The 23,814-nt window shown below is 45.2% G+C and overlaps 4 protein-coding genes across 4 annotated transcripts; 1 reads left to right on the plus strand and 3 right to left on the minus strand.

Moving 5' to 3' along the window:
• The first annotated feature begins 744 nt into the window (after positions 1-744).
• On the plus strand, positions 745-11,695 carry slc27a1a (solute carrier family 27 member 1a). Its single transcript, XM_056577519.1, has 13 exons — positions 745-1,158; positions 1,485-1,652; positions 1,778-2,172; positions 3,609-3,776; positions 5,132-5,201; positions 5,318-5,409; positions 5,522-5,631; positions 5,939-6,148; positions 6,418-6,544; positions 8,260-8,397; positions 8,660-8,824; positions 10,073-10,219; positions 10,616-11,695. Exons 2-13 carry the CDS (start codon positions 1,486-1,488, stop codon positions 10,771-10,773), a joined length of 1,947 nt encoding a protein of 648 aa, XP_056433494.1. The 5' UTR covers positions 745-1,158; position 1,485; the 3' UTR covers positions 10,774-11,695.
• trim35-13 (tripartite motif containing 35-13) lies at positions 11,605-14,665 on the minus strand. Its single transcript, XM_056577592.1, has 6 exons — positions 14,179-14,665; positions 13,209-13,304; positions 12,859-13,089; positions 12,736-12,758; positions 12,502-12,620; positions 11,605-12,408 (listed from the first exon to the last, which is right to left on the minus strand). Exons 1-6 carry the CDS (start codon positions 14,395-14,397, stop codon positions 11,873-11,875), a joined length of 1,224 nt encoding a protein of 407 aa, XP_056433567.1. The 5' UTR covers positions 14,398-14,665; the 3' UTR covers positions 11,605-11,872.
• A 330-nt stretch (positions 14,666-14,995) lies between these two features.
• On the minus strand, positions 14,996-19,003 carry vac14 (vac14 homolog (S. cerevisiae)). The gene has a single exon (XM_056577472.1). The coding sequence runs from the start codon at positions 18,821-18,823 to the stop codon at positions 16,433-16,435; it is 2,391 nt and encodes a 796-aa protein (XP_056433447.1). The 5' UTR covers positions 18,824-19,003; the 3' UTR covers positions 14,996-16,432.
• A 1,085-nt stretch (positions 19,004-20,088) lies between these two features.
• LOC130371753 (zinc finger protein 8-like) lies at positions 20,089-23,580 on the minus strand. The gene is made up of 4 exons (XM_056577619.1): positions 23,196-23,580; positions 22,499-22,635; positions 21,471-21,576; positions 20,089-21,363 (listed from the first exon to the last, which is right to left on the minus strand). The coding sequence occupies exons 1-4, from the start codon at positions 23,476-23,478 to the stop codon at positions 20,720-20,722; spliced, it is 1,170 nt and encodes a 389-aa protein (XP_056433594.1). The 5' UTR covers positions 23,479-23,580; the 3' UTR covers positions 20,089-20,719.
• Between the last annotated feature and the right edge of the window lie 234 nt (positions 23,581-23,814).

Raw genomic sequence — 23,814 nt, forward strand, 5'->3', positions numbered from 1 at the left:
GATATTGTTCATCAGTTATTCCATCATCTGAAAATTGGCTATCTTATATTATTACAAAATAGTATATTTTATAATAATATAAAGACAAACGTGGTTGCCCTATAGCCTGATGAAATAGCAGTTAAGACATCACTTAGGGTGTGAAGACAAAATTATAGTTTTTATTATTTATCGTCAGCGATCAAGAAGAAAATGTATATCGTACCTCCCTCAATAACAGATCCACATCCTTGCGTCAGCCGTCCTCCTCAATGGTCCCGATGGAGAGACGACACAAGGGAAGAGTTTGCTGGCTCTGCGAATGGCATCTTGGAGCCAGATCCTCGATCCCTGGATTTAGATCTTTACTTTTCTACTAAGAAAAGCAGTGTTTCGCCGAGTTTTCGTTGCGTTTGAAACGAACTGCTGAATTACATGTTCACCAAGGCAAAATTGTGGACAATTGTTGAATTAGTTTTGATGATGGGTGTTGTTTTTTGTGTATTAGTTATTTTACTTTCTGACAATGAATGTTGTGGCACCGCATGCGCCACAAGCGAGTGCAAAGACTACGCTAACAATAAAGCATGAAATCAAAGTTGAAGTAGAGTTCAGTAGGTGAATAGTTTGTATTGCACCTGCAACATTCTGAGTTAAACTTAGATAACGGGCGGGGTCTTTATATGTGGATTGGTATATCCGATCCAATTGATTTTAAGAACAGCTTGACGGGCGTTCAGCGCGTCCAATGCCTGAGCGCGCTGAGGGAGCGTGGGGGCGGCGCCTCCGTTGCAATGACACCATTCAATATGGAGAAGCAAATGTAGCCTGGTACTAAAACTTAGCCCGATGCTTACCATTCCTCGTTGATTTCGAGTAAATTTTATGTCCATTAGAAGTTACACGAATATCCGAACATCTATCTTCAAGACACGGTCATATGCTTTTGAAATATTGGTTGATAATGTACGTTGTGAATGAGTGTTACCAAATCCGTTATGACATTGAACTGAGAAACTACTGCAAGACTTGCAAACTGTCCACCCTACTACTAGTAGTAGATATTTAAACTTCGAAGAGCTGATTTGACGTGGATCTGATATCGCCGACGGTGTCTTTGTGACCCACGTTTTCAAGTTAGTGAAAAAGTGACGTTGATCAAGTTCGTTTTGTGCCTAGGTAAGTTATCTGTGCTGAATCTCACATGTTTACCCATGAAAACTAGATTCGGCCGAACTGCATACATGTCGATCAATTCTAACGACTTGTTCCTTACGTGGAGTACCCTGCTTGTATGTGTAATAAATGTAAGGGTCATTGTTACAATGATAGACGCTAAAACATAACTATTTGCCCTATTCACTCCTTTTTCGTGTAACCCCTATACGTGTATGTGCCCCTTTTGACATTATGCAACCTCAGTGATGATGACGATCTCAACAAGTGAGCCCCCCCTCACACCCACCCTTACTAACCTTACTCTGAATTTCTGCTCATTTTATAAGAATGCGTAATGTGGCTAGTGCCTCAGTCTCTCTGGGTACTCTGGGTCTGCTGCGTCTCTTCGGAGTGTCCTGGTCATGGAGTTTAGCCGCAGGCATCGGGGTCTACCTCGGCACAAAAAGTTGGAAATACTTCTACATTGCCGCCCGCACTGCCAAACGGGATATGAAGTAAGTGTTACGCAAACCATGTGGAAATCGAGTGCTTCTGGCATCTGTGGTTGTGGCTGTGACCCTCTGACCTTTGTGGCTGTGACCCTCTGACCTTCTGTACATTTTTCACAATCGATATCCAGGGGCCTTTACGTGCTCTTGCGGGTGAAGATGGCCCTGTGGCGGCACATGCGTAACGGAAGCAACATCCCCAGCATCTTCGCCGAGACGGTCCACCTCTACCCAGACAAGCCTGCCCTAATCTACGAGGCCACGGGTGAAACGTGGACCTTTACCCAACTGGACCAGATTTCCAACTCCGTGGCCCATTGGGCTCAAGGTCAGGGATGGGTATCCGGGGACGTGGTGGCCATCTTCATGGAGAGCAGGCCGCTACAGGTGGCCCTCTGGCTGGGCCTGGCCAAGGTGGGGGTGGAGGCGGCGCTCATCAACTTCAACCTCCGCCGCGACGCCCTGCTGCACTGTGTGGGGGTGTCGGCGGCGAGGGGGATCGTGTTCGGCGCTGAGCTCACTGACGGTAAGACCGCTCGAGGTGAATGTCCACGCGTACGGTTGTCTGTTCTGCCTCTTAGAGGTTGTGCTTCACGATGGCTTCCGACGTGATCAGCAGATGGAGACAGAATGGGCTCAATTTTTGGCAGGATAGTAAAAGAGTCACACTTGTAGGAAATCAAAAAGCGTGTTTGTGCCAAAATCAAACATCAAACTCGAGAACAAGGTTGAAACGAGCAAGTTAATATATTTGGTAGAATATTGTGTCTTCATCTTTCATCCAACAAGGACTATTTGATGCACAGTTTTCCTTGTCATTAGTAAAGGTGTAATTCTTGGTAATTGTTTTTTTATAATGTTTTTCCATAATTTTTTGTAATGAGTTGTAATGGTCACATTGTGCGTCAGCATTCGTCTTTACAGCATTCAAAAAACCTGTCTTCACTCACCTTCCTTTATGGCTGCTAAGAGGTGGTTAACAAACGTGTTACGGAACAATCTGTTGCTAGCCTTTGTTTTGATGCGATCATTCCTGTTCGCCAGACTCTTAACAATCCTCCTCTTTGCCACCAAACCATCATCCTGCCTCTGGGCTATCATTCCAAAATTCTTGAAGCTTTAAGAGTACACTCTTTATTTGTGTGAGTTCCCAGCATGTACGGGTCGGTTTTTTAACTCAGAATTGTGTGTGCGGGTTAAAGTGATATTTTATAGACCAAGGGTATCTTCAGTGAGCTATAGTTAACCTGTTTGGACTTTTGTGCGGTATTTAGGCTGACTAATATTTTGTAAATTAAACAGATGCTTTAATCCAAAGCTATTTATCCTAGCATTCAGGCCCCATGTTTATGGAAGAATGTGAGAGGATGTTTACATTACAATAAAACATCCAAGTCTAAATCCTGGATCAGGCTAAAAAAGGGCAAAACTTAAACAAATGAAATGAAATGAAATACAGAAACATATGCAAAGACAGAGAAAGACGGATGCTTTTCCTTGGGCTCGTTTATGCTATACCTGCTCTGAGCTGTCTGTTCCCTTTGTCTCCCAATGATTGTGTCCAAGACGCAGAACATTCAGACTTAAGAAAACAGAGGGTATCCTATTTGCTGATGTTGATTCTGTTACTTTTTCCAAATTATATTTACTATAACACACATATAATGCCAAATACCTAACTATGACGTAATTAAGTCTGAAATGATTAGTTATTAAAAGATTTCACTTATTGTCTTGGTGGGTTTGGAAACTTTCGTCCAAAGGATGGTGTAAGAGTCCTATTGATGAACGTGTTGTTATGAGACACCTTAAATGTGTTGAATCCACCAATAATGATTTGGCAGTGCAGTTGCAATGCGGTGGGGCTTTTCTCAACAAACACCACCTGAGTCAACCCCCCCCCCCCCCCCCCCCCCCTGTCTGTCTTCTTGTGTCTCGCTGTCCCTCCTCTATCAACATCAGCCATGCTGGAGGTGAGCTCCTCTCTCGGCCAGTCCATGACGCGCTTCTCCACCGGAGAGCTCGGCGCCGAACATCTGGCCTCGCTGGGTGCCCAGGCCCTGGACCCCATCCTGGCCTCGGCCTCCCCCCGCCCGCCTCCCCCCAGCCCGTCCCCTAAGGGCTTCAATGGTAAGGGCCCCCCATCGACCCCCCACCGAGTTGAACCCGTCGGCTCAGGTCACTGTGGCTGGAGACTGTGTGCAGGGAGTGCAGATATGTTCTACACAACCCTGTTATTAAGAATCCTAATACCGTGTAACTAATCCCTCTTTGAGGATTCGGCTCAAGTTATCCCATTCTGGGTTTCTTGTCGGGTTTCTAATTAGACATTTTCTTCATAACATCCTGGTTTTTTGTGTTCATTTCCATATTGATACGATCGCCTGGCCAGAGGTTTTAAGTTAACGTCCGTTTGGTCTTCATAGTAATTCTTGGCGTTGTTCTTTTCCTCCTTCTGAAGCAGTTATGCGTAGAGGTCGGCCAACTGATTAGTGTGTGTGTGCTCTCTGAATCACAAATGTCCTTTAAGTGCTCTGCACATGTGAAGGGTGAAAGGTAATTTGGTAAGTTTGTGACCAACCACACACTGTTTAATGTTTCTTAAGGACCCTTATGAGCTGTTGCCTCGGCACTTGGAGTTGACATGAAAACGCATTGATGTAACAAAACAACAACAAAGGAAAAGGAACATTTCGATTTTAACAACAATATAAGGGAGAACTAAAATATGGCGTGCACTTTCACACATAGTTCCAGGTAAATTATTAGGATAACCTTTAAGGCACTGCATGTGATTTCAACTGTTGGAACATTTCCGTCTCTCAATGGTACCGGCCACCTAAAAACCTTTTTTAAAAAGCAGTTTGTTTGCAAACGAAATAAGCTGTATTGATATCTTATCTAATATATATTGTATTGTCATTGACTCACCCAGAAAGCATTGGCGCTTTAATGTAAACAGACGCAGAGTCTTGTGATTGGTCCGCCCGATCCACATGAAAGTCTTTGTTCAGACGGGTGTAACCCTTTACATACCTCTCCTGGTAATGTTAAGCTTTCATCACAGCACAGCCCTAACCGCAGCAATCCGTAAATGTTACTATGTCTTGAGCAGGCAGATATCCTGGGCAATCGATCCCTGATCCCATTTACACGTGAGCCCATGCAGGGAAATGTCCTGGAAAATTGCAGGGAAAGGCTGCATGTGTGGAAGGGCGTTAAAATGATTATACAGTACACACAATACACAAAGATAAGCCCAATAATTAATACACGCAACACTCTCCAACAAGAAAGTGTGTGCAGCTCTAAGTTACAACACAACATTCAACATTTACCTAGTTGGAAGTTATCAAAAACAACAATTATAACCAGTTTCATTGAAAAATGATAACCATCAAAACAAACGCTTGATTGTGAAAAGGGGAGGATCCATGTCCCTCCGTTGTTCTTTTCCTAACGTGCTGCTCCACTCTCCCCTGCAGATCAACTGTTTTACATTTATACGTCCGGGACCACAGGGCTGCCCAAAGCTGCCATCATCGTACACAGTCGGTAGGTTGTCCAGCTTAACACACCAGCCTTTGCAACCCGTGTTAGAACATCACTCCTGTACTTTAAGGTACATCTTTGTTTGATTGTTTTGTTTCAACACAATTTGGTTATTACAGGTATTACAGGATTGCCGCGTTTGGATATTACGCTTTCGACATACGTCCTGATGACGTAATTTATGACTGCCTGCCCCTCTACCACTCGGCCGGTATGAATAAATATAACGACAACTGGCCTTTTGCCTCTTGATGATGACTACCCCAGAGTGGATGTTTGGCCTTCATGTCTTAACTGTCTCCCATGTTGCTGCCACCCATCAGGTAACATCATGGGCGTCGGGCAGAGTCTGATCAATGGTGTGACCGTGGTCGTGAAGAGGAAGTTCTCTGCCAGCAATTTCTGGGATGACTGCATCAAGTACAACTGCACTGTAAGAAAGCCCAGTAAAAAAACAACAACGGCGTATATATTTGCGTGCATATGTATGTCAATGGATTTTTTTCATTGGAATTGCTCAGAAATGGACTCATTAGACTGTTTGAGATAACCTGATTACTATGATCACTCACAGAAAAAATATTTTGTTCAGATAAATCATGCATATTTTGCATATTTCCATTTAAAATCTATCCATTTTGGATTTCGTCTACTTCCTTTCCTGTGCTTCAGCACAGCACATGTCCCACACGTCCCGTCCTGGATTTGATCCAGCACCCCTTTGCCTCGTCCCCCTGCAGGTGGTGCAGTACATCGGGGAGATCTGCCGCTACCTGCTGTCCCAGCCCATGCGGCCGTCGGAGAGCGGGCACCGCGTGCGCCTGGCCATCGGCAACGGCCTGCGCCCCAACGTCTGGGAGGCCTTCACCGAGCGCTTTGGCGTGGCCAAGATCGGCGAGTTCTACGGCGCCACGGAGTGCAACTGTAGCATCGCCAACATGGACGGCAAGGTGTGTGTGTGTGTGTGTGTGTGTGTGTGTGTGTGTGTGTGTGTGTGTGTGTGTGTGTGTGTGTGTGTGTGTGTGTGTGTGTGTGTGTGTGTGTGTGTGTGTGTGTGTGTGTGTGTTTTAAGGGATAGACTTTTGCATGTGTGTTTGTGCGTACGTCTGTGTGTGCATGTTGTTTTAAAGGATAGACTTGTGTCTGTCTGTGTGTGTGCCTATTTCTGTTTATGAATGAGTACGGGATGAGAGAGTCGGTGTGCTTCGTGTCCCACCAGGTGGGGGCGTGTGGGTTCAACAGCCGCATCCTGCCCAACATCTACCCCATACGCCTGGTGAAGGTGGACGAGTTCACCATGGAGCTGGTCCGCAGCAGCCAGGGACTGTGTGTGCCCTGTCGCCCCGGTGAGTGTGTGTGTGCGCGCGTGCGCGCGTGCGTACGTGCGTGTGTGTGTATGTGTGTGCGTTACAGAAGTGCCGTTTTACATTGTTTTTCCGCAGACAGTGGCCTGCATTGTTCTGAACAAGTGTATTTTCCATCGGTCGGCAGAGGGGAAACCATTCTGTAGGTCTTAATCGAACCCCCCCCCCTCTTGTCTGTACATCGCTTGCTTTGGTGGGTAAAGCGTGTAATCACCAGGGGTCTCATTTATAAAACTGCGCGTGGGATCGTTACTAAAAGTGTACGTACGCCCAAAAGCCAAGTTTTGCATGCACCAAAAAATATTCAGACTTATAAAACCCTGCGTACGCACACCTCTAAGCAATCTTTGCTTTATAAATCACAGAGTGCCTACAAGTGTGCGCAGCTGAATCAGCTTCACGTTCCGCCCTGTACACGCCCCTTTTTAACCATAAATGGTCAATGCAAATGACCTCATGAATGCAATCTGCATATATATCAGACTCAGATGGAAGTATTATGTCTTGTCGGAAAGAATGGCAGAAGGACTGAGAAAAGCAAAAAAGCGAAATTTCACGGAGGTTGAAGTGGAGACACTTGTGGGTGAGGTGGAGGCCCAAAAAGTAGTTTTGTACGGCCGTCACGGGATTGGGATCACTAACAACAAAAAGCAGAATGAGTAGCAACATGTTGCTGCAACAGTGTCTGTCAGTGGCACGGAGCGCACAGTCCCAGAATTAAAAAAGAAGTGGTCTGACATAAAGGTACATATTTGTATGTACCAATAAATCGTTGTGGTCCCTGAAGACCCTCTCCCTCCGAATCCTGCCATTTGCATGTTCCTCCAGCAGTGCCAGCAGGGCCATGGTGCAGCATTACGCACGGGGCTCACCACTGTATTTATAGCGCTACGGTAATAAGACTGACCGAGAACACCTTGGATAATCAGTTTGTAATCACCCACGTAAAATGTTCTTGAACATAACCCCTTTTTAATGTCTGATTTGTCATGAAAAGCATCAAGAGGAACGGACAATAATATAACGATTGTGATGAGGAGTATGTTGCTTGGTTTTCCACACTTGGGATTTAATTGACATTTGATTATGTGTTTACAGTGTCACATAAAAATATTATGTTATTGACACATGTTGGACAGATGCTTTATTCCATGCAGTCGCGTCGCCAGTGGACAGTATGGAGTGACGGGATTAAATAGAGAGAATTTTCATTTTGAATTTTCATTTAGATTCTAAGGAAATGTTTCTGGAGTTATAACTGAGAAATAACGCAGTTGACTTAAATTATTCTGATTACACAGATTTAACGCATGATACGGGTCGAAATTAAACTTATGAAGGCCGATGATAAAACATAATCGTTCTTCTCTACATTTCTTCTGTCTGACTTCAGTTCAGCACCACACCGTCTGTGTCGCCAATTCTCCTTTTCCTCCAAACCATGCGTACGCATGGGTCAGAGTTTGCTTAGGCCTGCGCACATTCTCCCGTCAAGTTAGTTTTTTATAGATCACAACCTTGGCGTGGAAAGTCACGTACGCCACTTTCACTTTCGTTTTGTGCGTACGCAACGGTTATAAATGAGACCCCAGCTCTGTTTGCTGAACTGAATTGAAATGACTTAGTGTTGATCTGCAGGGCCTCTGTGTGCTTGAGGCCCCGGGGCCGTGCCAATAACCCTGTGGTTGTTCTGCTAGGGGAGCCCGGGCTGCTGGTGGGCCGCATCAACCAGCAGGACCCGCTGCGCCGCTTCGACGGCTACGCCAGCTCGGACGCCACGCGCAAGAAGATCGCCCAGAACGTGTTCAAGAAAAACGACACCGCCTATTTATCAGGTGATGCCCCGTCGGGTTTGTGTGTTCCCCCGAACGACGTCGACCGACTACAAGCGATGAAACGAATTCGGACAATTTCGAATCGTTTCGCACACGTCTGAACATGGTGCTCATGAATGTCTCAATCACGATTTTTGCTTCACGTCACTAAACCAAATCGCACGCCATTTCCCTAACAGCTATTGCCCCCCCGCCCGCGTTGAACCACTAAGTCCCCGCAGTCTTGTTAATACGGCCCTTGTCTCCATGGCGACGACGACAGGCGACGTGCTGGTGATGGACGAGCTGGGCTACATGTACTTCCGGGACCGCAGCGGGGACACGTTCCGCTGGCGCGGGGAGAACGTGTCCACCACGGAGGTGGAGGGCACGCTGAGCGGCCTCCTGGACCAGACGGACGTGGCCGTCTACGGGGTGTCTGTGCCAGGTCAGCGCCGCGTGCTCTCCGGAAGCGTCCTCAGCTCATGAGGCTGATGATGATGATGATGTCGATGATGGTGATTCAATGTACAGTGGGAGGTGGACGTTTGAGGGGATACATTATACCACCAGGTTTGAGTGTGACTAGCCGTTACAATCCTTGTTTTGAAAATCGGCCTCTTCTGACATCACAAGCGGGCGTGTCCACCTAGATGTGTGCTGGATAGATCGGTCTACCAGCCTATCTAGCGGACTGTAGTAAACGTGGCTCGTCTATCTGTCATGCATCTAGGTGGACTCGCCCACTTGTGCTGTCAGAAGAGGCCGATTTTCCAAACGGCTTGTAACGGCTATACACACTCACACTTGGTGGTATAATGTCACCTTTGAAACACACCGGACCACTGCTTTTTGTCGTATGTTTCTGTGTGAAAGACGAAAAAGTGACCCATCAAAGTTTTTCCATTGACGTTTTGTATTAGTTTGTGGTAATTGTGTTGTTTTTCCACTGTTTTCCCAGTGGGCGTGTCCTTTTTGCGGTCATAATTGTGTTTAAACTTTGCTAAGCCACTGCATGTATATTTATCTGTTTCCGTGCATACGTGGTGGTCTGCGAAAGGTCTTGATGAAAATATAGTGGTAAAACTAAACATAAAGGTTATGTTCAGTGGTCAAATGGTTAGGATGTAAAAAAAGACTTGTGCGATCACCCTTATCTTGCGAGTACACGTTCTGTTTTCGCTGTTTTTCCCAGAAATGAAAAAATGATAGGACGAATCAGAGGAAGGGAGAAGGAGTTTCAGCTCCCAATGTACAAGGAGCGCCACAGAATGCCTGTGAGAAATAACTAACCTTGTTTGCCGAATAACAATGTTGGAAGTATGGAAAGGAATTTCTTTGCAGAACCCTAAGTGCTCATATTTTAGAATATGAGCACTTGTGTTATTTCCGTTTGGTCCCAGGTTTTTTAACAGCATGAAGGCCGCGCTCATATTTAGGAAATCAATTGCTTCCCAGCCAAAGCCGGATGGAGGAATTAATTCATTCAAAACTTAAATTTCTGGATGGTCTCACAAGGCTAGTTTTACCTTTCCCAGCCAAAGGTTTCCAGGTTCTAATAAGTCTGCAGCCTTCCTGTCGGCAATTAAGCAAGATGCCTGAGACCAACCTGCTCATTGGTTGGGTTGATCACGGGTATGTTATGGTAAATTGGATAAAAGCGTCTGCTCAACAGCCCATTGTCCCTCTTGCTCAGGTGTGGAGGGTAAGGCAGGCATGGCCGCCATCGCAGACAGTGCCGGCAGTTTCAACTGTAAGACCTTCCTGAAGGAAGTTCAGCAGGCCCTGCCTCCATATGCCCGCCCGGTGTTTCTGCGAATCTCGCCACAAGTGGATACCACAGGTACGGTACAGTCACCATACAAAAGAAAAGCCCTCGTCCGCTTTAAAGGTCACATATTGTACCACTAGTTGGGAGCGTGATTAGCTGTTACTAGCCGTTCTGAATGTGTGCCTCTTCTGGCATCACAAGTGGGCGTGTCCAACTAGATGTGTGACGGATAGATGAGCAACGTTTGCTACAGTCCACTCGGTAGGCTGGTAGGATCTATCCAGCACACGTCTAGGGGGGACACGGCCACTTGTGATGTCAGACGAGACAAGATGTTTAAAAATATCTGCAACGGCTAATCACTCACACCTGGTGGGATAATATGTCCCCTTCAATGAAAAATAGCAAAATAAAGTATTCCATGAAATTAGTTTTATTGAAAAGTGTCTCTCCTCACGTCGACCGCAGGTACTTTCAAGATCCAGAAAACCAGGCTGCAGAAGGAAGGCTTCGACCCTCGCCTGACCACGGACCTGATCTACTTTTTAAACTCCAGAGCGGGCCATTATCAACGCGTGGACGAGGAGCTGTACGGAGCGTTGTTGGATGGGAGAATGTCTCTATGAGATCCCGGAGCACTTCAGGGCCAACAGGCAGTCACAATGTGCCGTCTTGTACTAGAAGTAGAAGGAGAGGAGATGCAGGCTTGTCCTGCATATGCCTCCCATGTCTTATATAGACCGCCATCTGGGTATTAAACGTTACTTTTTATCAGGGATCATTTACCAGGAACCCAGGATGAAACGGCTACTTCAGCTATAGGCAGCAACGCAACGTGTTTGTTATGTGTTTTTTAACACTGAATTAAAACCATTGTCTGAAGTATGTTGTGCTCACACTAGAGACCTGACAGACACTTTGCTTGATGCACAAAGTGAATGTCCTGTAGGTCCTTTAACAGGAAATGGGTTCAATGAGACATTTGTCTTCTTGGTGTGAAGGCTAGAGAAGACAAACCATGCCTTTCGGAGGGTTGACTATTTTTGAAATGCTGCCATAACAGGTTTTTGTAGATAAAAGCAATACTTGAGCATCGTATTTTGGACTTAATAATGTGCGTTTGTATAACACTGAGGGAAGCAGGAGTCAAAAGCTGTTGCGTATCCCCAATTGATCGATTACTCTAATAATAGATATAGTGTTTTTTAACATTTTAATATAAAACGACAGAATTAAACCCACCTAACCTGTATGAAATACCTCCAATTATGTCTTGGCACAGGTCTTAAAAAAAATGTTATGTGTTTAAACTTTATAATATATTAATTGGAAATGTCTCTTTTTCTTCTGAAGAAAAGGAAAGCATATGGATGTCAGTGATAATTCTTTATTTGCAGATTTGTCACCCTAATCATATTGTCTTACCATTAGGATAACTTCATAGGAATAAATAAATACTTTATTTTATTCGGATCTGGATCAGATTTGAAATAGATTTGTTGACTGAGTCATAATAAATATTTTAAAACCTAACCACCTGTGTGAAATGAATGCGCGCTTCTGTTCACAATGTGATACAATCCACTCCACATTCTACTTTGCTGAGGTACTCGCATGCATATGTATAATGAAAAGGCTATCCCGTTTTTTTTATTCAGGTTAAAGCATATTTTTTTCAAAGGATTATCGTTGGAAGTTTCTCCAACACTTTGGCAGATCAGTGAATCAGTCTGTCAACAGGGAGATCCTGGCGGGTAGAACCTTCAACGGGTGCTCCTTGCAGGCGCTGCAGAAGTACGGGAAGGCCCTTGGGGTAATGATGCCTGTGAAGGTGTAGAGCGGGGTCCTCTCCCCGGGGTCATAGAAGGTCACCTTGCATCGGTCCATGTCCAAGACCACCCGGACCACCTGGGGGGGCTTGCTCATGACCAGGGGCTCCCAAGGCGCGGTGCAGGCCTTGTGCTCATTGTTACGAAAACGGATAGTCCAGAAGCCCTCGGCCGGGGTCAGAACGTGCTTCCCCTTCCTGTTGATGGAGTCACTGGCCACGCCCACCACCCAGTAGGTGTTGTCCTTGACGTCGATGTCCCAGCTGTGGCGTCCGGTGCAGAAGCCCTCGGCGCCGAGCATCTCGGCGCTTTTGTCGAAGCGCTCGGGGTTGTCCGGGAGATTGAAGATATGCGCGCAGGACTGCAGAGAGGTGAGGTCCTCTGACAGGATGAAGCAGCTGGCGGCTGTGTTGGGGTCCAGGATTACAGGCGCTGAGGGAACGACATGCAGAACCGAGGGATGAGTAATTGAGCTCAGAGACAACGCATAGATGGCAGCCGGTGTCACTCAGCAGCTGAACTCACTGAATTGAATCCTCTTCTTCATCTTCTCCCACACTTTGTATTTCAGGGAGCCGATGTGTTTAGCCACGTCCACGAGTGATCCCGGCCTCAGATACGGGTCCACTGGAACTCTCAAAACCCTGAAATGTGAGGTGTTACGATAAGACTTTGTTTTTTAAATACTTCCATTGTATCTTCCATGTATTGCCCGCATTAGATTTGCTCAGAGCTTTCATAGGACTGCAGGTTGCATACCTTTTGATCGTTTCTTTGTAATTCTGAAAAGTAAAAGTAGGGATATAACATAATGTACAGTGCATACAGATCACACATGTATTCAAACATATAGTACATCAGCATTGTGTCTGTTTAGTTTACTTGTAGGAAGGGGATGTCTGACAATCTCATGTCCTGCTCCGCAGCGTGGATGGAGTTGGTGAGGATTCCCAGCTCGCTCTTCATGTCCTCAATACTCTGGTTAATCATCCCCGTCTTGTGATCCACCTCTGCCTTCAAAAGACCCAGTCGGGCCTCTTCTTCTTCTTTCAGAAACTGACGCATCGCATCAAATTCCTCTTTTATTTGCTTCTCTGTGTGTTCTGCTTGCATCTAGAGAGGGGGGGTTGGGGAAGAAAAATAAATCAGTCATTTTTTTCCTGTTCTGTTGGCACAAGGGGTTGATCCATGAGGCAGTAGAGTTGTGTGTTTTGGATGTTGGTGCAGGGTACCTTAATATGCTCTGCCGTGTGCTCGCAGAGAGCGTTAGCCTTCTTGTATAGTGGCAGCTTCTCTTTTAGAGCCAACAGTGCACTTTTGAGTTCCGCCTAGAAGGTCAGTCACAAGGCATCAACACTTTTAAGAAAGGGTCACACTGGCATGATACTGTCCAAGCCGTCCGCAACAATGCGGGCCTTTCAGCTGCACACACTGTTCCACGGCCGCAGTTCGCCCTGCAAGTTAAGCTGCACAATGCGGCCAGAAATTACATTGTTGAACGTACAGTGCTGAGCCCTAATGTCAATGCAACGTCAGAGGGGGGGAACTTAAGAGGATAGAACTTAAGACGACCTCTGATGGCCTTAATGGAATCGGGGTTCCTAGGATTCTGTTAAAGAAGGCATAAGTCAGAGCTGGGTGACTGTGGCGACGGCGTCACATTTAGGATACCTACTGGGGAGTCTTGTTTCAACAACCTCAGGGGTTTTAGGTGTGGCCCACCAGAAATATGATTCTATAATTAGAGTATGATTGACTGCTGCCCAGAGCTTCAAACATGTTACTGTTATGGGGTACGGGAGGATTACGGGGGCAGCAAGGTTGTATTCCCTGGGCTGGAAAATAATATCACAACAATAAATTCCAATGGCAGACGTGTTGAGCATGCCTCTAACCCTAACGCAAACAACCACTTGAAATGACAATAAGCAATACTTATATCCATTTAATAAATTTACATATGTGTAAATCAAGTGAAGTTTATTGGATATGATTGAATCAGGGGCAATGTAATTCCTGTATTTTGATTCCATTTAAAGACTTTTTATCTTCTTTTTTTATGAGGAGCTATGAGCTGTTAACAAAGGTCAAAAGAGTCATGGCCTAATTCACAAGGTATCAGAAGACAGACTTTGATGGACACTTAAACCCTAACCTAAATCAAATTAACAAAAAAACCAAACAAATGTATGATTATATTACCTTGCAATCAAGTGTTCCCTCCCTCAAGGCGTAGAGCCTGTGTCCATCGTGGCCCGGGGCTTTCTCACAGAGTGTACAGATAGGTTCCAGGTCTTCCAGACAGAACAGCTTCAGCATTAACCCGTGTTGCCTGCAGGCCTCCGGGTCATCACTGCTCATGCCCTCCTTGAAGGACTCGCAGGGCTTCTCAAGCATACTGCTCACCGCCAACTCCTCCATCAAAGGAAGAGCGTGCTACGATGGACAGCGGCCGGCAGTGGGAGTCACCAGTGCCTCTGTTTTTTTTTTTTGCAGCTGTCCTTAAGACGGGTTATAAAAGAACGATGTTTGCAGGTTAGCGCCGTGGTCTGATTAAAATAATCTTCACAAATTGGACAGGAAAGGTTGTTGCTCAGATGACAGCGTCAAGTGTCCTCAGCGGGCTCAGGGGAGGACCACAAGCTAGCGTTACCCGTTCCCCTCCCACGACCCTGAAAGGCTGTCTCTATAAAAACCCTGGCGTTGTTCAGGGATAAAAGTGTCAATTGCACGTCTTCCATGGCATACCATGTGTTGTGCTGTGTAATGCCTGGCATGCATGAGTCCCGGATTATAAATAAACGCCACACGCAGAATAAAGCCCAGGGGGCCGCCTGGGACCTGTTTTGAGCGGCACACGAATGAAATTAGAGACCAAAGTGAGGGTCAAATATTTGAACTTGAGGAATGAGAATAGAGAACTGAGGTCCATGAAACACGGTGCTTTAGGAGGGGGAACATTTGTATGTCTTTCTATTGATCATACAAATAGATATCATACATACATGATGCAATAATTGGCAGATCATGGGAAAAATAAATAGCAGAATTGGTAGGTATAAATAGAAAGACAGGTTTATTTGGGTTAGGGTCAGTGGACCTGGGTTGAACTTTAGCTGCTGGCCGTAGCAACAAGGTTAATTTAGCTTTGGCTAGCAGCTCTATTTTTAAATGTGTCTAATGACTATTTTCCATTTTCAACATCATCAAGAGTCAAGCATGTGTTACATAAGCAAACACAATAAAAGGTTATTTTCTTTTTCTGTATTCACATTGCTCTTTTCCATTTTGACATTTAAAGCCTGAGTGATTGTATTAATTTTTTGGAATGGGTTTGTTGTTCAGTTATCACCAAAATCAAAACTATAACAATTGTTTTCACGTTCAGTGGAGTCCAGTTATAGTGTTTATAAAGTTTGTGTTTGTTAACTTGTTCGTTTTTCGGTTTAACTATGTTTATTTCAATTTGGTGTTTGTAACTATGACATATGTATTCTGTATAAGTCTATTGACTTTATAAAGATGTAGGCCTATTTGCATTTAAAATAAAAAGATTTAATATAAACATATATACAGTGAACATTGTATAGATTGATCCTCACTCGTCACAAAAATAATATGAAATAGTACTATGGATGTTTACTGTGTTATAGAGATCTAGATTTTATTCATCATGTTATAATAGGAATCAGATTTTTCCACAATACAATTTATTTGGGTATATTGAAAAGGAATGATAATGCACATGATTTTCTTTCTCAAAAAACATGACAGACATGTGTAAAATGTTCCATATATAATTATGTGTAACAAAAAAGCAACATAACATGTGGCATTGTTTCCCTAAAGACAAACAGCAACCGATGGCTGTGACAACAAACTAATGCAATCCTGTGCACACAAAGTTTCCTTCATATACAAGTTAATAATGAAGTCAATATTGTTGGCAAATACAATACCAATTTAATTCCTACCCAGGTGCCAAGAGGCTGAAGTAAAATGTTGTTTATACAGAGCTGAAAATTCCAGATAATCCACAAATCCGTAAAAAAAACATAATAAAGTGAGACGGGAATGTACTGCACAACATTGCAAGGCATATACACATAATTGTACGATTATGTGCGTACGTACATCAATCAACGTTTAAGGTGCCTTCTCACGTTGACCATTTAAAGTCTCTGACATCTTAAATACACTTTGAATCCCAGTCAAAATAATTACAATATTTTGATACATAATGTACGAGTGCTTGTTCTCACCTACAAAAGTACAACTATTTCTTAAATTCTTGATTTTCGTCAGTTTTAAGTTATACAGCAAAACAATTTTTGGCCACGGAAGCATGTTTAAAAAAACAACAACAACCTCTGCTCTACTAAAGTCAACCAATTTCTTGCAATTACTTTAGTCATAGCTCATCCGTAACAGAGTTTGCTACAAGACGCCATAGTAATCACATTAGCTTCCTGTCGGAGAGGTCGGTGGCGCGGCCCGAGCGCTGGTGCCTGACCTCCAGGTGCTTGCTCTGGACCCGGTCAAAGTGCTCCAGCAGCTCGCGGTAGTCCATCGGCGCGTGGGAGGCCCGCCGGGCAGCCACCTGCTGCGCGCGGGGCTCCGCCGACGCAGAGTCGTCTGCCGTCCTCAGGAGCTCGGGGTTGGGCACGCAGCGCAGGCGGTGGGACAGCAGCTGGAAGGCCTGGCTCTGGGGCAGCAGCATCAGCAGGCCGTACAACGCCTTGATCAGGTAGGGGTTGTTCTCCACATCCAGCAGCTGCAGCCGCAGGTAGGTGAAGATGGGGCTCTCGATGAGTTGCACCAGCTTGTCCACCTCCATCAGGAAGTCCACAGACACCTCCAGGTCGCCGAACTTCTGGATGAGGTCGTAGGCGTGCCGGTAGTTCTGCGTGAGGAAGCACAGCGACACCGTGGCCACCGGGTTGTGGCACCAGGACCGGTACAGGCAGCAGAACAGGGAGCAGCTCTCCTGGGTGTGCAGGTCCTTGAGCTGGTTGCGGAGCTGGAAGAGCTCGGCCGAGGTCAGCAGGATGGTGTTGAGCGTCTGCACCATGGTGGAGGCGAACTTCAGGTCCTCCTCCTTCAGCAGGATGTCCGCCATGGAGTGGAAGATGTTCTCGGCGTGGAGCAGCAGACACAGCTGCCGGATGATGAAGCCGCCCCGGTTCTCCAGGAGCTTCCTCTCCAGGCTGAAGCGCCGCAGCAGGTTGATCATGAACTTGTAGAAGTAGGAGTTCATGCTGGGGGTGGACGGCGACGCGTCCACCGCTTTGGAGCCCCCGCTGGGCGTGAGGTATCCCGGCTGGGCCCCCGCCGCCGAGGGCACCTTGAGCTCCAGCCGCTGATCACCGCTGTCACAAGAAGCCGACAAGTCCGTCTGGCCGGCGGGGGACGAGGCGATCTCCGCCAGCACCTCCAGGTCCTTCAGGATGACCTCGTCCGACTCGTCCGACAGGGTCTTCAGCAGCATGGGGAACAGGCTGTCCGTGTGCCGGAACATCTTCCTCGGCGTCTTGATGTACAGGTGGTACAGCCATTTTAACACGGCGATCCGCGTCATCATGCCGGTGGAGGAGTCGTGGAGGTGGCGGTCCAGCACCTGAACGATGCCGTCCAGGTCCAGGGACACGTGAGGCCGGTCGGTGCTCGTCTGGGAGAAGAAGCTGATGTTACTGAGGGCTCCGGATTCCTGGGAGGCGTCCAGCAGGTCGCTGCTGTCCCCCTCTGCCTTGGGCTGGTCCTTGTGCGGCGGCGATCCAGTGGCCGTCTTGTTCTCCTCTTCCTCCTCCTCCTCCTCCTCGTCATCCTCCGGGGTGATCAGCTTCATGAGGCTGTGGTTGCAGGCACTCGCCGCCTCTTTGGTGGACTTCTTGCGGTCGTCGTAGGAGAGGCAGGGCAGCACCGCCGTGAGGATGCCGGAGGAGTACGGGAGCAGCACCCTCCCTGAGAGCGTGATGAACTCCCTCATCCAGGTCATGGACGTCAGCTGGATCAGGTCGTTGGTGATTTTGGTCTCATCGACGACCTGGCAGTGGATCACCAGAATATTGGCCATCTCAGCAAATTTGACACTGGACGGGGTCTTCTTGATCTCTTTGAGGAACTCCCCAAGGACCATCTCACACATCCGCCGGATCTCCTTGCTGTTGTCTCCCAGGATCTGGAACAACCCGTCGAGGATCTCCGGGAGGTAATCCAAGAGGTGGATGTCTGGCACAGACTCCAGGACCAGTATCCAAGAAATGATGAATTGACGTGCATATTGGTTGTTGGAGTAGATCCTCTCTCTCAAAAGTGGTACAAACGCTACTAAGTCAAATTTGTTACTCTCCGTCACTATATCCTTTAGCAATCTATCCAGGAGTTCAGATCCACTCTTCACATTGGGGTCGGGATCCGCTGCCAGTTTGCTCAGGCCATCAAAAAGCAGGTTAAAATGAGGCAGTACAGCTCCTCTCGCTACCTTGACAATGTTGTAAAGGGCCTCGCAGGCATAGTATCGCAGACGACTGTCGGAATCATTGAAGCATGTAAGCACGGGTTCAATCAGTTCCTTCAAATACAGACCCGAGTCCTTACCGAGAGCAATGGAGCAGGCTGCCAGCCCAATGAGACCTCCTTTGCGACTGTGAGGATGCTGTGACAATGCAAACTCCGAGGCTAGTATTTGGATCACGTGCCTGATCTGAGTGGAGTTGTTCTGGGCCACAAACTCACGGACCAGCTTTTCGATCTCTAATGCGGCGACTTTCCTCTTTTCATACAGTTTATCATTCAGTGCTCTGACTATATTGGGCGTCAAAGGGGAAAAGTCCTTTTCCGAGTTCATATTTCCAAGTTGCGATTACGCTGCACTCCGGCTGAATAGCGATGATGGCAAGCAGGTGGAATGCCTTTAATCGCCTTTAAAATATATGTTGGTCTTATGACCGAACCTAAAGTACTTTGATAACGGTAAGCAGCTGACTCTTTACTTCCTCCGGAAATAGCGTTTAGATTGTAACTTTTATTTTGGTCCCCTTCCTTCCTTCACAACAGTTCCATCTCGCAAAAGAACTGTTCCGGCCTTCTATGAAAACCTATTTGGCAGAGCTATTTAGAGAGTCTCTCTCTCTCTCTCTCTCTCTCTCTCTCTCTCTCTCTCTCTCTCTCTCTCTCTCTCTCTCTCTCTCTCTCTCTCTCTCTCTCTCTCTCTCTCTCTCTCTCTCTCTCTCTCTCTCTCTCTCTCTCTCTCTCTCTCTCTCTCTCTCTCTCTCTCTCTCTCTCTCTCTCTCTCTCTCTCTCTCTCTCTCTCTCTCTCTCTCTCTCTCTCTCTCTCTCTATGTATATTCATAAATCATTTTTACCATAGAGCAGAGCATATATAATATATCGGCTCTGATCTATGGGTTTTGCTTTCTAAACTAGTAACACCTTTCCATTGTTGTTTGAAGCAACATACATCGATCGTTTAATCTAAAAAGGTTGAGAGCAGTTGCACAGCCATGTACAAATATAAGGATGTAATCTCTTTAAATGTAAGAATAGGCTATATAAAACTGTTAGAACTTCATGGCTGTCGCCTTGCATGGTCGGCATCGCCTCTGCCGTCGTAGTGTGTAAAACAATTTTGCAAGTCGCTTTTGATAAAAGCGTTTTCAAAATGCCTCAAATGTGATTGTAAATGTCATTCATCTCACATATTTAATGTATAATTGTTCATGACATGTAATTAATAATAACACTGGGAGCCTACTAATAATAACAAAAAATAAAATAAAAACAGTATTTATTTATTTATTTTTTAGCCTTTTCTATTTTGTATTTTGGAAGTTTGTACATTCCATTATTTCTGTATTTATTTATTTTAAGAAGACATTGTATGCAAACATTACTATAAAACAATGGTGCAAGCTATACTGATTTTTCTTTTTTCGAATGACGAAGGAAATCTATTAAATAGGGGAAGACGAGAAAATTAGAGATTAGATCAAATAGATTAAACTAAGAATTTAGATATGGTTTACTAACATCAAATAGGTTTTTGTTAAATCATTCACTCACTCTTGTGGCAAAACATTGTAGTATTTCCTTATATTCGACTTGTAAATGAGAATATTTGTCTTTAACCTGGGGAGAAACAATTACCTGCTTTATATTGGCTACAGACCAAAACAAATAACAACCTATTATTTTCTTCAACAGACTACGTTGTTATATATATGTATATGTGTGACCATGAATTCCAGACTCAAAGGGGTGTCAAAACAAAAAAGGTTTTATTATTTAAATGTAGACATATAACTAATCTAACATCACAAGTGTAACACATTTTATTGTGTTTCGGTTTGAGGACTCTGAATAGGAATTGGCAGTGTAAACGTGATATAATGCCTTCTTCTGGGTGCATCAATACAATATCAATCATAGAACACTCATTACTCTCATATATTAAGATACATACACTTCAATAACACATGCTATACTACTATATAGTTAGCTCAATAGTTCAATACTATATAGTTGCAAAACTTTTAGTGACGTGTGGGCACACTTCTCAGAAATTCTGTTTTGGGTCAGTTCAAATATTTATATTTCTGAATGATCAGGGGATTTCTCCCAGATGGTATAGCTACAGAGGAGGTAGGGGCGGGGGGGGGGGGGGGGGGGAGAGAGGCGCGTTTATGATGCTCTTTTCTGATCCCCCTTACAGCTCATGTCTTACAAACGGCAGCTTTAAATTAGATCAATTAAAACACTGGTGATGATTAAAACCGTACTTGTACGCATAACTCTTCCCACAATCAACACAGCTATAGGGCTTTTCTCCCGTATGTGTCCGTAAGTGGATGTTCAAGGAGCTCTTCTGGGAAAAGCTTTTGCCACATTGCTGGCAACTGTAAGGCTTTTCCCCGGAATGCACTCGCTGGTGTAGTTTCAGATACGTTTTTTGAGCGAACCTCTTCCCACAAACGGGGCAACTGAAGGGCTTCTCGCCAGAGTGTCTCCGGATGTGTACCTTCAAACTGCTGAGATAGTTGAATATCTTCCCGCAGAACAGGCACTCAAAGGTTTTCAGTGGCTTCCTAACCCGCTGGTCCACAGCCAATTGTTTACCCGCGTTGGCGTTGTTGTTGCCGTTGCTGTGGGCATTGTTCATACAGTCGGAGTATTCCCCGGTGGCTTGGGAAGGGTTTGTGTTGTCGACAAAGGTGCTCAGCCCCGAGTCTGCAATCAGATGTTCTATGAGCGGCACGGAGGGCTGTGTGCCTGGTTGCTGCTGCGTCTGGCTGTTGGCGTTCATGGTGAAGTTGTGTAAGTCTCTCGCGTGAAGGCGAAGCTCGTTGGGGACGGTTCTGTGAAGGGAGCTCTCCTCGAACGTAGGCCCGCCTGTGAAGATGGACGCGGCACACGCTTCAATAAGTACATATGATTAAAGCAGTGGTTCAGATTTCATTTTTTTTTCGGGGGGGGGGGATTTATCAAGAGGAACATACTTTTTCTGTGATCCCTGGTTCTCATCTGTTGGCCGATTGGCTGGTCATCGTATGCCTCCTCTTTCACAAATATTAGGTCGGGATCACTGTCTATCAGGTTTATTGCCTGCAATGCACAGAAAAATAACACAATAGTTATTAGTAGCCGGATAAAAATATGGTACTGCTGAGAAAACAAATATAATTGTTTGCACATTTTGGAATCACAGTAGTATAGTTGTTATACACAGTGATCGGCTACTTAATAATAGCTGGACTTATTATTCTTTGCTATTGAACACAGCCAGTAACAATAATGACCATCAATAACTTCAGTGAGTGCAGCGCTGAGTGTTCGCTGGTCAGTAGAGATCATAAAGGTATAGAAGGGTGAGCACCAGCAGTTGTTAGATTCGTCTGCGCCATTTACGTCTGGGAACATTAGGATTATTTTTGGACGAATGCAAAGCCAAAATAAAAGTGGCCGATCAATGTGCGACCGTCTTCGATCGATGCACATTATACTAGTAGGTGCACATCAAACATGTATAGCCGTTGATGGCGAAACCATCCAAATGTATTTTTGGCCAGTGCGAGGCTCGCATGGGATAAACCTAAACATAAACACACTGATTTACTCTCCATATAGCCTTCAGCCAAAATTTTACCACCACGACATCGATATAAGGATGAAGATATAAAAAACCTATGGGACAACTCATTATCACATCGTCTATACTCTTTCATGTTAGGGCACAGACAAGGAACGGAGCATTTGCTGACATATTGAGTCCATCCAGAGGTTTATAAATTTGCCAAACCCAAACTTACCCCTGTTTCTTAGGGGGAAATATAGTACCGAACCGAAAACAGCGACCAAAAACCGTAAACCGAACCGAACCGTTGATCACTCGAACAGCTGCACCCATGGTAGATAAATATAACAGGCCCATATAAGTAATATATGCAAATTACTGCAATTGATATTATTAATTACATCATTGTTATAATTGTTATAATAAGGGGCCCATTGTGTTATAATTAAGTACCTGTGGTAACACTTCTCTGGTGGCAGAAGCTTCCATTCTCTCTTTCCTTTCCGTGGCAACTCTTTCTTCTCTCCATAGGTCACTGCACCAGTCCTTTCCAAAAATGCCTTCAATCGTTGGGGGATGCTGTTGCTGCTCTATATAAACGAGAAATGTGTGTAAATCTTCAGCTTGCAGTGAAGAAACAATGAATTCGTTTGAGTAAGCTACCCTACTGTGGAGAAAGAATATGTTCTTGATGGCATTATGTATAGGTGTTATTTATTTAAGGTCCTTTTGATACAACATTGTGCAACACTAGTACAAGGTGGCCGTGTATTAATTAAATATGTTTGTATTTGTGTGTGTGTGTGTGTGTGTGTGTGTGTGTGTGTGTGTGTGTGTGTGTGTGTGTGTGTGTGTGTGTGTGTGTGTGTGTGTGTGTGTGTGTGTGTGTGTGTGTGTGTGTGTGTGTGTTTATATATGCTTGATTGAGAAGTTAATTCTTCTCAAAGTAAAACTAGTCGTCTAATCGAATTCTGATCGATTAGATCCACTATCCATCAGATCAACCATTGTAATGTGTAAAAGGAAAAACATCGACATGTACCCGGGGTTGCTGAGGCCGTTCTGGGGGTTGCCAGCCCCATGGATGTAAATTAAGAATGGCCACCCCCACCTCTGTCGCCGTGTAGCTTACACACTGTTCAATACCTACCTTGTACACGTTTTTCCAGGCCATGAGTCCCACTCGGTCGATGGTCAAGAGTGTCGTTTGGATAGTGCTGTGTTTCTCTGGCTGCCCTCAGTTGAATCTCAAGTGAATAGCATTTCTTTTTTAATGCATCGTTTTCACTCTTCTGTTGCGATATCTCTGTGTGGAGGACGGCGGAGCAGTCATCGGCAAGCTTGCTTATTTCAACTAAGGCTGCGTTGGTCAGTTGTTCCAAAATAGTGGCCAGATTAGTTCTGAAACTTCTGTTAGTGGTGTCGCACATCATGTTGACAAATTCGCTGTATAATATTTTTTGAGGGGAAATCCTGCAGATCGAGCGGACCCAACGTTACTTCTGAAACTGACTGGCAGAAGCCTGCTGCCGCAAGGGATTGTGGGAAAGATGCTATGTGTAGGACTGGTCTATGGGATGTATTCTAAGAACGGACTGGTCGATGATTAGGTTATTTTCGTCTTCGTTCTAACCATCGGTAACTTGATGAGACCATGCATCGGTAGCACTTGATAACATCTGCATGATAGTAGTCTCCATAGACGCCAAATGGCCTTTCAATACAATTTGCATATAGGATATAGTTATAAATCATATTTGTATATGTAT

The sequence above is a fragment of the Gadus chalcogrammus genome, chromosome 2, assembly GCF_026213295.1.
Source record: "Gadus chalcogrammus isolate NIFS_2021 chromosome 2, NIFS_Gcha_1.0, whole genome shotgun sequence".
Taxonomy (NCBI): Eukaryota; Metazoa; Chordata; class Actinopteri; order Gadiformes; family Gadidae; genus Gadus; species Gadus chalcogrammus.